This window comes from Dendronephthya gigantea, unplaced genomic scaffold (genome assembly GCF_004324835.1).
Source record: "Dendronephthya gigantea isolate DGI-Jeju-01 unplaced genomic scaffold, DenGig_1.0 000020F, whole genome shotgun sequence".
Lineage (NCBI taxonomy): Eukaryota > Metazoa > Cnidaria > Anthozoa > Malacalcyonacea > Nephtheidae > Dendronephthya > Dendronephthya gigantea.
The window spans coordinates 479160-492458 of record NW_021163030.1 but is presented as its reverse complement, the minus strand read 5'-3'; the positions used below and the strand labels follow the sequence as shown (position 1 = coordinate 492458).

The following is a 13299-nucleotide window of genomic DNA, read 5'->3' as shown; positions in this document are numbered from 1 at the left end:
AGCGGCAGCAATTAATGCCATAAAGTTCATCCTTTGTCTTGAAGCTCAGACTATAGGGCGCGGAAGCCAATAGACAGGAACTTATAAATGCGGCATTAAACTGCTAAGCTCGAAGTTAAAGGACAACCTTTTCTTGAGCTGTGTATCACGCAGTTCGTAAATTGTATTTGGGTGAATATAAAATAACTATAAAATAATAAATATATAAATTTGTGGGGGAATAATTTTGGCTTCATCACATGACACGAATGCTGTTGACGAATGCGAAGGCTAAGGGTACGTCATGCTAAATGCTTTATTATTGTACTTGAAGTTTATACTTTCGAATATCTTATGTTGAGTAAAAATTAGTTAATTACACGCTTGTAACATGTACAGAGTAAAAATTAGTTAATTACCCGCTACAACGCACTTTCAGATTTTGAAATCTGAGAAATGTTGGTATTGGTGACGGTGAGACAACAAATTCTGATCAAATCATTAATTAAAAGAGTTTACAACTTTAGACTAGTCACTATTGATTACAAAAGTCTATCTGACCACGCATGTCTATATCTATAACTATAAGCTTTTAGCTCAGTCCTATTTTATCAAAGAGATAATGTTCGTAGAATGAATGCACATGCAGAGTTGTTTTAGTATTGCTTTAATTCATTTGACTGTGGCGGTGGATAGGCTGCTGCTTGCGGTTGATAAGGTGGTGGTTGTTGGCTTGGATACCCTTGAGGGTTCTCGAAATACATTGGTTGTGCTTGTTGTACAGGGTATTGCTGATGCTGCTGCTGTTGGGTTGAGATGACTGTAGTTCCCGCAGTATTAACAGGTTGCGTGACAACAACACCGCGACCACGGCGGGAACCTGACGCTGCTGCAGCACAGCAACAGCAAAAGATGGCAATTCCAACGGGTATAACGACGACAACAATAACACTGATAACAATTACTGCGACAATCCAACCAGCAAGATTACAAACCGAGGAACATGTGCCGTCCGAATCACAACATTCACCCGTTGCACAGTCGGAATTTGAAGAACAAGACTCATCAAGGCAATTACTTTTGCATTTTCCTACGAAGCCCGCCTTTTTGCAGCAGTAATCGTCGGAATATAACCAAATTTATCTTCACAATCCGATTGGAAGTACAGCCAACTTGGTAAAAGAAGCCATAAAGAGCAAAAAATATAAGGCAAAGAACCGCAGTATTCTTTATACCCGCCATTCTGTTGCGAATTTCTAACAGGAATGTGCGGTGACACGAATGTTGACATTGCGTAGGTTGCTACCTGCTTATTCTGATTGGCTACATAATATCATGTGTTAACTGGGTGGGCCAATTATTTGATTTGTTGCCAAACATTTATAATACCTCGCAGTTTCACTTTCATTTTCCCAGTCTTTGTGATTCTCCTTTCTTTCATTTCTCCAGTCTTTTCAATTGTGAGAATTCGACCATAGCGGATTCCCTTAGCGGCCACAATTGAAAAGAATTTCAAATTAAACAAACTGGATTTCATATATAAAATTCTTGAGATTTTGCATGGAAACTAAAATACAGTGTACATTTATCTGTTTATATATCTTCGTCACTGCAAAGCTTCGGTCCGTCATCCCATCAGTGCAATTAAAAATTTTAGACTGATCCAAAAGGCAATGGTCTAAATAGTGCATGATTTTACAATTTTATTAATTCTCCTAGGCTACAAAATGGTAATTACCGGAAATGATCGCCATAGATTGAAACGTGTTCAAATAAAGGTTTAATAATAATAATTCTTTTTTGAACGTACTAAACCCGTAACAATAAAACACGACTGAGAATTTGATCACAGCCATGCAGAATATAACAGCAAATATTAAAAGTTTTTTTGTTGCATATCTTTTACAGACGACTCTCTCGTGAAGAAGTTCTAATTTCTCCTTCTTAACTCCTTGACCTTGTGGTCTAACACTTGTGCATATCGTTGATTCACCATGTAAGCAGTATGCGGTGACGTGAACGAGTACCACAAACCAATTTCGCGCTTTTTCTTTTCTATGCACTCACTCTGAAACAAGCGCCGCTGTCGAATAAGCACAAAATAATAATGCTGAAATAATACAAATATCAACAAAGTCCATGCAGTTCGAATATACATTTATTGGTTTCTTTATATATAGCAAAAATAACTTCTATTTCGTGTTGACACACAATTTATCTCGATTAAAGTGCACAATCATTAAAGCGGTTAAATTAAAGTGGTTCAACTGATAGCAGCCTTAATAAACATGCTATGAGTATCTTACTATTTGTTTTGTTCAATTTCAGGAACGCGGGACAATAAAGACAGCCCCGGTCAAATATCAAATAATCTTTGCCCCGGTATTATTACTTATTACTATCTTCAGGTGATTGCGCGTGAAGAGTTACTATTTCATGTTATATCGTGCGTTTAACATAGACTACATTTAACATACAAAAGTAATTTATATATCTAAAAATGATCAATTCGCACTTTAGCAATGTAGTTATTGGGATAACTTTAATCGAATATCTTATTGTTTATTATGCATTTAAACTATGGTCTATGGAACACGGATTTAACGGATTCTCTAAGGTAAAAGACGTAATGTTATTTAGATGGAAGAGACGTAAGGATGGTGAACGGGCGGTTGAAAGCATCGAACTTGTTCCAAGGAACTTTCACTTGACTTCAAATATTTATTGAGAGAGGCAAATATTTGTTGATTCAAAACTTTTACGTTCCTTGCTTTCTCCACGAGACGTTTTAGACTCTATAAATACGCAAACGACAGTAAATTCAAAAACTATTCTGCGGTTTATAATGGCACTTCATGTGTACGGGCTATATCTTCACTAAGGCAATAATATGCCATTCAGTAAAGGAATATTAATAAAACTTTACTTCATATTAAACTTGTTTAATTCGTTAAAAAAACTCACCACTCCTCCAACTGTTTCATCTCTGGGATCAACGTCATAAACCTTCACAATATGTGAACAAAAATCTAGTGCTTCAAATCTTTTTTGTTGACTCAGCAATACGACGAATGAACAACCGGCCCAGTAAAGACCCTCACCAAACAATTGCCTAGAAATCGTTGTTTAGTTTTAATTTCACATGTTGAAGACATTCAAGATTTTAAAAAAATCATTCACCAAAAATATACCATAAACCAAGAATAACGGCACATACTCAACAGAATATTCATTCTGTCCAATGGGTTGACAGATAATGAATAATATAGCACTCCATAAAGAATGAAAATCTTTACATTCCTCAACTGTCATGACGCCATTTTGAGGTATTGATGTCTGCCATACTTCATCGTGAAGAAATGATTGAATTCTCTTTAACATCACTTCAACTAACGATAAACCACAACATAATCTTTCCTTTGTAAGAAGTTCCCCCTCTTGAGCAATGTTCAGTTGCTGCAAAATAACTATACAGTTACAAAGCATGACACTTTAGACATCTAAGCCCCCCCAAAAACAATAAAAATACAATTGTGGAAACGTCTTTACGATGTTCTAGTCAATCATAATCTTGCTGTTATTATATCTGGTATTTCTAAAAATTATCTCGCACAAAAAATTGATGGTTCATATTCCATGGTTCAGCATATACTCGTCAGTATATGCTTTCTGCCACTCATGCAAGCATTTACAAAATATTAATTCCATACTTCTTTAGTGCCCAATTTGGATATCAAGGAAACGACTTGAAATGGTGCATATTGTTGTTCAAGTTTCTTCATTTTACTCTCCAACTTTTCACCCTCTGAAATAACGAGTCATTATAAGCAAATGCTCTCTCACCGACCACTGTTAACCAATCATGCACTGTTGAATTGCAATGGTTTTTCGAGTCAGTTTATCAGCTGCATGAGTTTATCAACTGCATGATAAGAAATCTATTAAAGTGGAATTGCATGTTACAGTAATAAAAACATACCTTGAAGATATGGTCTTGGTATAATACCCTGGAATGGGGCAGCTTGCAGTAAATCAAGGACTTCGTCGATTGACTAGATTAGAGTAATTATTAAAGTGGTAAAATCGTTAGCAATACAAAATTACCTACAAACGGATGATTTAATCTGGTACCCAGTAAAACCACTATATGTACTTCTTTGTCATGTTCCAAGAAAGACCCTGGGTACGAGGTTGCGCAGTACTTCATTAAACTGCTAATGTAAAGAATAAACAAATCTTGTATGTTTTATATATACGTAGATACAGTGTATATCACTACAATCATTCACTACGGTAACTTCTGAAATGATCGTGTACTGCAATTGTATATCAAAATATTAATGGTAGACCCCACAGGTTTTCAATATTCTATTCACGCCTATGTCACCACGATTAAGATCCGACTAATTCAGACTCACCATGCTCTGTTCAATTAAAATAATAAACAAAACTCCGTTTCCAATTTCTCGGAATGCTTGAAAGACATCAGTTCTTAGATAACTGTACTGGACTAGGGGCTCCAAATGGGCGTGGTAATATTCCAAGACGGCTGAAAGAAACACGTTCGCATTTTATAACAGTTAATTAAAAAAATAACGATGTCACGAACTAAGTGTGTTAAGACGATCAGAATCATACTGTACCTTTTGATCCATATTCATATCGCGGTAAACCACACTTCTTTGGTAGACCTTGTATCAACTCAACGATGTATTGTTTCAATTGACCTTGTACCTACACCGAGTTAAATTTAAGTTAAGAATTGGGGTAAAGCAACAAAACATTCAAGTCAGCTAGATTCAAAGTAAAACTGATCGCTATACGTACTGTATTCCCCTATGATGCATTGCATGTCTTTGGTCTAGTTTTTACTCGCGATGGCTCAAAATGGCGCAACTTTTATTATTATTACTCACCAAACTTTTGATAACTTTGAGCAACTCTTCAATAACAACAGCTATCCCTTGATAACCCAAAAGTCTTGTCATTGATTCAAAATGTGCAGGGCCAACAAAGCTGTTATACAATGCATTAATGCTGGCAAATGCTGCATTCTGAGCCTAAAACAAATCAAATAAAAACAGAACCGTTGTCCAGATATTTTTCTTATTTTATACAAACACGTAACCGACATACAGTATATATATATATATATAGTCCAGTATAATCACCAAATTTAAATCTAACTGTAATAGTGTACCTTGGTGCCAAAGAAATAATGATGCGCCGCTTTGGGAGGATTCTCTCGTTGTACTTCTTCGACAAACGATAACGGCGTTTTAACAAACCTGATAAAATATACAGTAATCTTTCAGAAAGACTGATTTTTATTTCACTGGACATACAAGGAAAATTTCCGGAATTAAAGGACAAACAACGTTTTGGTTGAACGGAATAAATTTACTTCATTATGAAGTTACGACTGCATGTGCCGTACAATATTAGAACGTTTTTCATTTTTCGTGCGTGCATTATTGTGCGGGGAATTCAACTGTTTAACTGGACTAATAAAGTAAACCACAACTATTTGACGTACCTGTTTGTTGCTGAGTTATAACAGTAGTTTGGAAGAAAATCAAAATTTAACTCCCAGAAAACATGAAGAGTTGTTCTACCATAAGGAGCAGAAACACAATGATTTACTTCCTTCAACATCGCGTCGTATGGTATGAGTGTCATGTACTTCGACAATAACTTGTGTGTTTGGTGGATAACATCTAATAAGTTCTCCAGTTCCTGAAATACAGCATGATATATATACCACACATATTGAATCATCAGAGAAATGGTGTAAAATGAATCATGCACATTTTCTGCAAAACAAGATCATGATCAGAAATATAACACCAACAAGAAAACGTTGCATTTTCTTCTGATTTTATGCCCATTGACTGACTGTGTTGTGCGTTCTGTACAATTCATCCCATAATGACGAACACATTGAGATGTTTTCACTATACAATTAACTTTGATTTTAAAATTCTTATCTTCTACTGATGCGTGCGATAAGCCGTTCTAAAACGTCAACTCACCACAATTCCACATAAACTTCCACTTTCAAACCTCGCGATAGCACAGTCCATAGATTTCAACATGGCGGTGTTGATACGTTGCGTAAGCAGACGATTCAGATCAATTGAACGTCCAAGTAACTTTATAAAACGAAAATTTTGCTAGTTTCATCACGTGTAAGTGTAAAACACAAAATGTTCATTATTAGAACGATATTCTAGTAACGTAATATCGCAATGATACCAAAGGCCAGAAAGATAAACAGAGCACATCATAAAATGTTTTTTTTAGGAAACGAAGATCACCATTTACGAATATCACTATTTTGTTCGTCACGGTCAAGGAAAACAACAAAAACAGTTCTTACTTGTACATGGCGTTGTTTCAACAAAGTTTCATACAAATTCGAGGGAGGAGCATTTATCTTCCCAAGTTTTTGTGTTGAACACTCTGAGACAAATTTCTTTGCAAGGATCATGCTGTGGTAATAAAGAAAATAGGGGAAAAAATGAAATCAGGAACAGAAAGAAAAATATCCTCTCGTCCTTTTATACATATGGAAAAATAATTCAATAATTTTGTGGTTCTAGGTATATAATACCTTAAACTTATGAGACAAACATGCCTGAAACCATTGGATGATTTAATCAGCGATTGTTTATTAAATTAAGTCACAACTTATCTTGTGCAAGCCGCGACTTACGTTTTCTTTTATTAACATTGATGTTTATAGTGTTTACCTGCAAGCCTGAGCCTTAAAATAGGCAAAAATATGTTCACTCAGTTTGTACACAAATTGATCAAAACACAAGTTGACCTAAATGAAGGATGATTTGTTTATTAATACATAAAAAGAACAGGGAAATAAACAACAGCGAGTATTAATAATATATAAAACATGCAACAGCAGAAAAAATACATAACTTTGTCTGTTGTGAAGAAATTTTCAACAACAATAAACACTGACCTCCGCTTCAATTTCGTCGTATAAATATTGTTTCTTAAACTTCGACTGCGCATACTCTCCACTGTCATTATACAAATCCAAAGGATACAATACATACCTTGAGAAAAACGAATGATTAGAAATTGTATGTAATATGTAGTTGAGCAGCAAAGATGTTTAAGTACATTGGTACATACAATCATACCAACCATCTAACCATTAAAATGAAATCACTAATGTGCATGTTTGCGTTATGTTTCTAAAAGTGAAATAAACTGCACGGGCCCAACTATTTATTTATTTTATTTATTTCTTTATTTAGCAAATTTTACGTATACATGTAAACATATAAACCTAGGCTAGTGACAACAGGGTTATAGTACCCTAGCTAAGGTCACTAACTTTTACAACACACGGACGTTACAGATATATTTCAGGAGCTATATATGTAAGTTCACACAAATTATTACTGCACTTACTCCATCATACTGGGCTCTTGACTGTCCAAAATATGTTCCGTCAAAATCCATGGCATTGACATCTCAATTGGAAACTAAAAACATGAATTTAATTGAGATTTCATGTATACTCAAGATACTGGAATGTTCATAGTCAAGTTTATAATCATGTAGCGCCTGCCAGCAATGTTCATACATTTATGAGGACGACTAGAAAGAATTACGATAAAAACATTCAAATATAGCGTTTGCCAGAACACTGACTACACACACAACACTATAGGGCTGCCAATAAACTAAAAAGGAAACCTTTAATTTTGCCCTTTCGACTTTATTACCTGTATTCGTTTACCCATAGTAAGTTCCAAGAAAAACTCCCTAAACCACAATTGTGAAAGATCACAACATTCTCGTAATGTTTCACTGAAATGTAACAAATGACGGAAAAAGAAAGACAATTTCAGGAACTGTTCAATTGCTTCAACTGTTTCCTTCTCTAATTCTTTGCGCATGCTCTTCTTGCCAGCTTTCTCAGAAATAAGCGACTCGAGTGTAGTTCGCACCATGTAAAGCTAAACGATGGAAAATAATGATCAGTATTCAGTAAATACTTGTAAAGATAAGTTGACTTGTATTCCTGAAAATCGTGTCAGAATTGATAGAATGATATGGTATAAAATGCTACAGTACATGTGATTGCCATACAGTGAGAATTTATACGTTTTCCGTCAGTTATCTCACTAATGAAATAAGCAGCAATATGCAGCAATAATTGTTAGTCTACATGATCTTCACATATACCTTGATATGATTTTTGTATACCTGAGTACTTGAAGGTCCCACATCTCTGTCTGGCAAGGTGACCTGGTAGCCAGTTTTGGAATCTTTCTCGCCTTTCAGAATTGGATCTTCGCGTTTTTTCCTGATGTCACTCGCAAAATCTGAACCCGTGTCTCGTATTGTCATAAGGACTCTAGAATCATGAAACTCTTATTTTAATACAGGTTCTCATCTCAACCAAGAGCAATTGAAACTCTTATTCTCTCTTCTTGCTTATAGATTCGTATTCTGTTAATTATCCATCAAAATGTTTTGACTGCATTTGTGAGCAATACTGCCTGCCTGCGCTTACTGTATATGTATAGCTACGTTCTATACACACATTTCAGTCGTGAAAGTCCAGATAATTCGAAAGCCAAACCGCTCTGGAAAAACAGCAAACAACTCACGTTTTAACAAGCGTTGCTTGTTTTTTCTTGATCACTTTCCTCAGAGGTTCTCTTAATGTGATCTGAATAAACTTCTGTAAATCATTGTGAATAGAATGTCTGATTGCTTCACAAAACACAATCTCCAACTTCAGCATCAACACGTATAAACCTTTGATGAAAGCAATGACCTAGATAAGGAAGATAATGAAGAATTTTTATATTTTTATATCATTCACATACGGCACATTGTAGCTATATGTGAGAAACACGACTTTGTTTTGTGTAAAACGTTTACTGCATTGCATCGCCATGGAACTAAATGAACAACATACCTCTACCAAGGCATATTTTTCCTCACTGGTGTAATTGTACCTTGTTGCCTAAGTAGTTTAGAAAATAAAAATTGAAATAAATAAGAATGATGGCGAGGTTTTTCTCAGTGCTTCAATTGTACGACATTTTAGTGAATTCTTTGAATTATATTTTTGAGCAGAGAGAAAGATGCGTGGACGTCACTTTAAGCTGTTCATTTACATCATAAATACACAGTACAGGAGTTCTGCGGGAGAAGAGTCTTTACCCTTTCATAATCTTCAGCTTGTTCAGGACAATGTGGGTTAGCATACTTGTCGGTAGGATGGATCAACTTCCATGAATACTGAAAATAAAAGAAATATGTGGATCATCAGAGTTTTCGAAATCACTTTGTAAGAATGTTTAACATCCTCTCATTCACTTTCGCAATTATCAAAATGTCTTGGTTTATCCTGACATGAATTTTTACTAACCAGTTCCATTAATTGCGTATTCCAGCTTGATAACAACTGTAAACCACGCAAAGCAAGTTTTCGCAACTCAAGATGCTGGCTGGCATTTCTTGGCGCTGTGCTTGATGTGATCATCTAAAATACATAAAAACTGTCTATAATTACCTTGTGTGGGTTTGCATGCATGCTCATGGTTGGTAAAAAACAAAGTTAAAATAAACGAGGGAATGCAAAACAGAAAACCTGTTCTTCCCCTGAACATATTGATCAGGAATCTTCAATCGTGTTATTTTTCGTAATTTTTTTCGTCATCTAAGTAATTAGTTTTACTCGTAAACGTGGTAGCGTCGAACTACTAACAATTTTGTACTTTCCTAAACCATTTGTGCGCCTGACACTAACACTACCATGTACAATACTTATACGTTATTTTATCCTTAACAGCCGAGACTGAATGGCTTGAACTAGGCTGGAAATAATCGTACAGTATTTGTGATAGTAATCATAGACACCAATTCAATATTTACTTTTAAAAAAGGCCGATCATATAAGGTCTCTTATTATTATTATCTACATGTACCTCGTTGTTATAACGCGCCAGTTCACTAATATAATGCAAATGTTCTTCACGTATTGTGTCCATCTTGGAAAGCAGATTATATTGAGAAATGATCTTTTCTTCAGCATTTCCTCCAGCGCAAGTCCATTTATCAGCATCAGCCTTGAAGTTTGGACACATTTTTACATAACTCACGAGTTCAATCTGCATATCACCAAAGAGAGGAACCACAGGTAGTTGCTATGGAAAAACATTAACAATTAATGAACAGAATAAACTGCAAAAGAACTGTTGTAAAGGTTTAGATGGAAACCAGGAAACAAGTACACAGAGTATGATAATGAAAGGACAGCCAATATTGGCAAAATGCTGATGAAGATTGTTTACCTTGAAAAATTTATCAATTTTTGCAATATTTATACGTTTCTTTTGATCAAGTTTTGCAATTTGTGTGACATTGCCATCCATGAGAAACAAACTAAAGCCAATCACCTGGGGAATGAAACATCACAGTTAATTTTCTTTGGTTGTGCCTCTATTTATTTCCTTTGGTTGTCGATGTCAAATTCATTAATTATTCAATTTAAATTGTTGAATTGTTAGATATATATACTGTAATGTAGGAACAGTGCTTCAACATACCTTGAGTAACATATGTTTATCCTTGGGTAGTAAATACATATTTTGTTCATAAAGCTTACAACACAAGTTGACAACATCAGATAAGAGTTCGTCAAATCCTGGAATTTTTTCTAAACCATCTTTAAGAATATCTCTGATCTTGTTCTTCGTTGCCAGAAATAAAGACAACTTCTGGGATAATTCGATGGCAGCGGCATCCACTGTACCGCGTTTAAGAAAGCCATTAGCTCTAAAATGAAATTAGGCTATGATAATGAGCTGGTTTCTTTAAAGTATTGTGCTGTGAAACTATATATACAAATAACATTAAATGTAGTATAACAACTGCGTAAATAGACAAAACATTTCTCCACGTTCCGACCTGAAGGCCTTCGTCAGGAGAGTTAACAAACTATAATATACTATATAATGTACTATAATTTGTTCACTTTAATTCAGATTATGTCATTTGAAAGGTTACCTCTTAAAACAGGAGTAGTCGTTATTGATACAAGCCTTCATATCTTTGAGAGCATCCAATACAGCAAACATATTTAGAACTTTACCCATGGTCAACAAATATGTCTCAGAAATGAAATCTTTTCTTCTCTCAGGATGGCATAATGTTTTTACTTCTTGACAAAATCTTGAAACAGCATTCTCAGCAAAGTCCATAAAGGTTTTCAATTTATTGATTTCAGGTTCAACAACACTAACAGTTTTCTCATAAATTTCAACTCTGTTAGGTTGGTCATCACTTTTCACCTAAAGATGGTTGATGATTTGGACATATTGTTAAATCACGAACTCTTTAGACTTAAACTAAAACATTTTTGAAGCATTGCTATAATCTTAGTGAATATACATACTGATGGGATTGCTCGAGAACAACATCTCCAAGTATAAAGCATCACAGCATATGATTCGCCTTGTTCAAGCATTTCATTCTGAAATACATAACACAGTAAGAATTTTTGAATGTTAGAACCCTGCAAATATGAACAATTTTAACAAACTAAAGATTTTGCCTTAGTATCAGCCTATATGATTTTGATCATGTACCTGGGTAACATTGATTTATTAGCATTGTTCAACGTGAATGGTTTAAAAAGGTTATCAAATCCTTTAAAAATAATTTCCTATGATTTATGACTATAAACTATATGACTATAGTTTAATAAAATACAAACCTTAATCTGAGATAATTTAATGTACTGATATTCTTTAAGTATATTAAAACTTCATACTAAACAAAGCTACAATAATCCTTTTGAATTTTGAATACAGTATGAATATTTGATGCAATATTTATATTAATTATAAGAATGACATTATTTATAGACTTAATATTCATTACAATCATGTACATATTTATATTAGTTTAGGTTTAAGACTTACGACAACTTCTATAAACTTTATGTTTAATCTGATTGAATCAACCTGTAGGAAAAGTAAATTAAAATATAATGATTTTCAAAATGCTTAAAAAAATTACTTACTTATTAACTTGGCAATTATCAAATGCCAGCAGTATTAGACATCACACAACAGTTGTATTAAAGTGGTTAGTTGTTTGGGAAAAGAATGTCCACTCATTAAATTTAAGAAATTTAAGAAGTTGAGATATTCAATATTCATTAAATTATTAGCCATGTCACAGACAACCCAGACAAATCTACACTGTCAAACATTTTTGAGGGAAAAATTGTACGTTTCTATATTTTGATCCTATTGAGCCACCTTAATATTGCTTTTGATTAGACTATCTGCAAGTGTGTTTGCAGAGTTTGCAAGTTCCTAATTGTCTGGAAATCAAATGAAGTACACATAAAGATGCAAAAAATTTATCAACCCAAATAATCTTGCACACCCCAAAAGAATTCACTGGAAAGAAACATCAACTATGTGTAAACCACAAAGAGATTGATAATAAAGTTTAACTTCCTTACTCAGAGGTCTAGTAACTCTAACACCTCAATATGTACCATTGTCATACATATCAGGGTAGGAATTTGGAAATTTACAAGTATTTATTAAATCGCTGGATATTGTTTACTATTGAGAAGTTGGAATTTTCAATTTTGGTGTTTGACATTTAAAAGTTATGACATAATAATTAACAACAAAATACGAATGAACAGTCAATTAAAAAAACGGTCAAACTGTTAATATTTCGAGCAAGAATATCACATGTGTCACAAAGAAGACTAGTAACGATGAAAATAAACTCTTTTATCAAAATAGAATAGAATATAACTGGAACTTACTAGACCTCGGTGCATCGCGGCTTCCTCTAAATATTTGCTGTTACATGTGATAAATGCCTCGCTGTCTTCAAAATTTGTGTCAAAGTTAGGATTATATGTGAGTGAGGCAGCTGGTGCCTCAATAACTGGCTGTTCATCACACAAAGCTAAATCATCGAGTAAATTAACATTCTTTAAGGCTTCGTCAAGAGAGTTTGTCGCATCCATTTTGATTTTGGGTTGGTTCCCTGCCCACAATGCATTCGTTCCTGCGGTTGTGTTGTTTGCGGATTGCGGAATACAGGGTACGGAACGTTTTGAGAACTTCGATTTTGACGTCACTTATACCAGCTGACATAATACAGCTGTTTTAAAATGTTCACTAGTGTGGCGTTTCCTACAACCTACTTAATCCAGGGTCGTCAAGATATTTTTTATGACCTTGAGCGTGAATATATACTAATGGAAGAATGTAATTTTCAGCCGGTAACTTTCAACCA

At 34.4% G+C, this 13299-nt stretch overlaps 1 protein-coding gene across 2 annotated transcripts; it reads right to left on the bottom strand.

Annotated features, from left to right (window-relative positions):
• Positions 1 to 2119: 2119 nt before the first annotated feature.
• Positions 2120 to 13060, bottom strand: LOC114521323 (cytoplasmic FMR1-interacting protein 2-like). 2 transcript variants are annotated; one of them, XM_028541725.1, is made up of 28 exons: positions 12821 to 13060; positions 11952 to 11993; positions 11423 to 11500; positions 11035 to 11318; positions 10575 to 10803; positions 10320 to 10424; positions 9954 to 10172; positions 9395 to 9508; positions 9187 to 9264; positions 8939 to 8986; positions 8625 to 8794; positions 8218 to 8368; positions 7734 to 7967; positions 7417 to 7490; positions 6959 to 7055; positions 6732 to 6808; positions 6359 to 6470; positions 6012 to 6131; positions 5516 to 5715; positions 5180 to 5267; positions 4896 to 5039; positions 4623 to 4713; positions 4398 to 4528; positions 3959 to 4031; positions 3690 to 3784; positions 3197 to 3435; positions 2944 to 3091; positions 2120 to 2774 (listed from the first exon to the last, which is right to left on the bottom strand). In XM_028541725.1, the coding sequence occupies exons 1-28, from the start codon at positions 13025 to 13027 to the stop codon at positions 2616 to 2618; spliced, it is 3807 nt and encodes a 1268-aa protein (XP_028397526.1). In that variant the 5' UTR covers positions 13028 to 13060; the 3' UTR covers positions 2120 to 2615. The 2 variants fall into 2 exon arrangements, with proteins under 2 accessions (XP_028397526.1, XP_028397527.1); XM_028541726.1 differs by lacking the exon at positions 11952 to 11993.
• Positions 13061 to 13299: the final 239 nt, after the last annotated feature.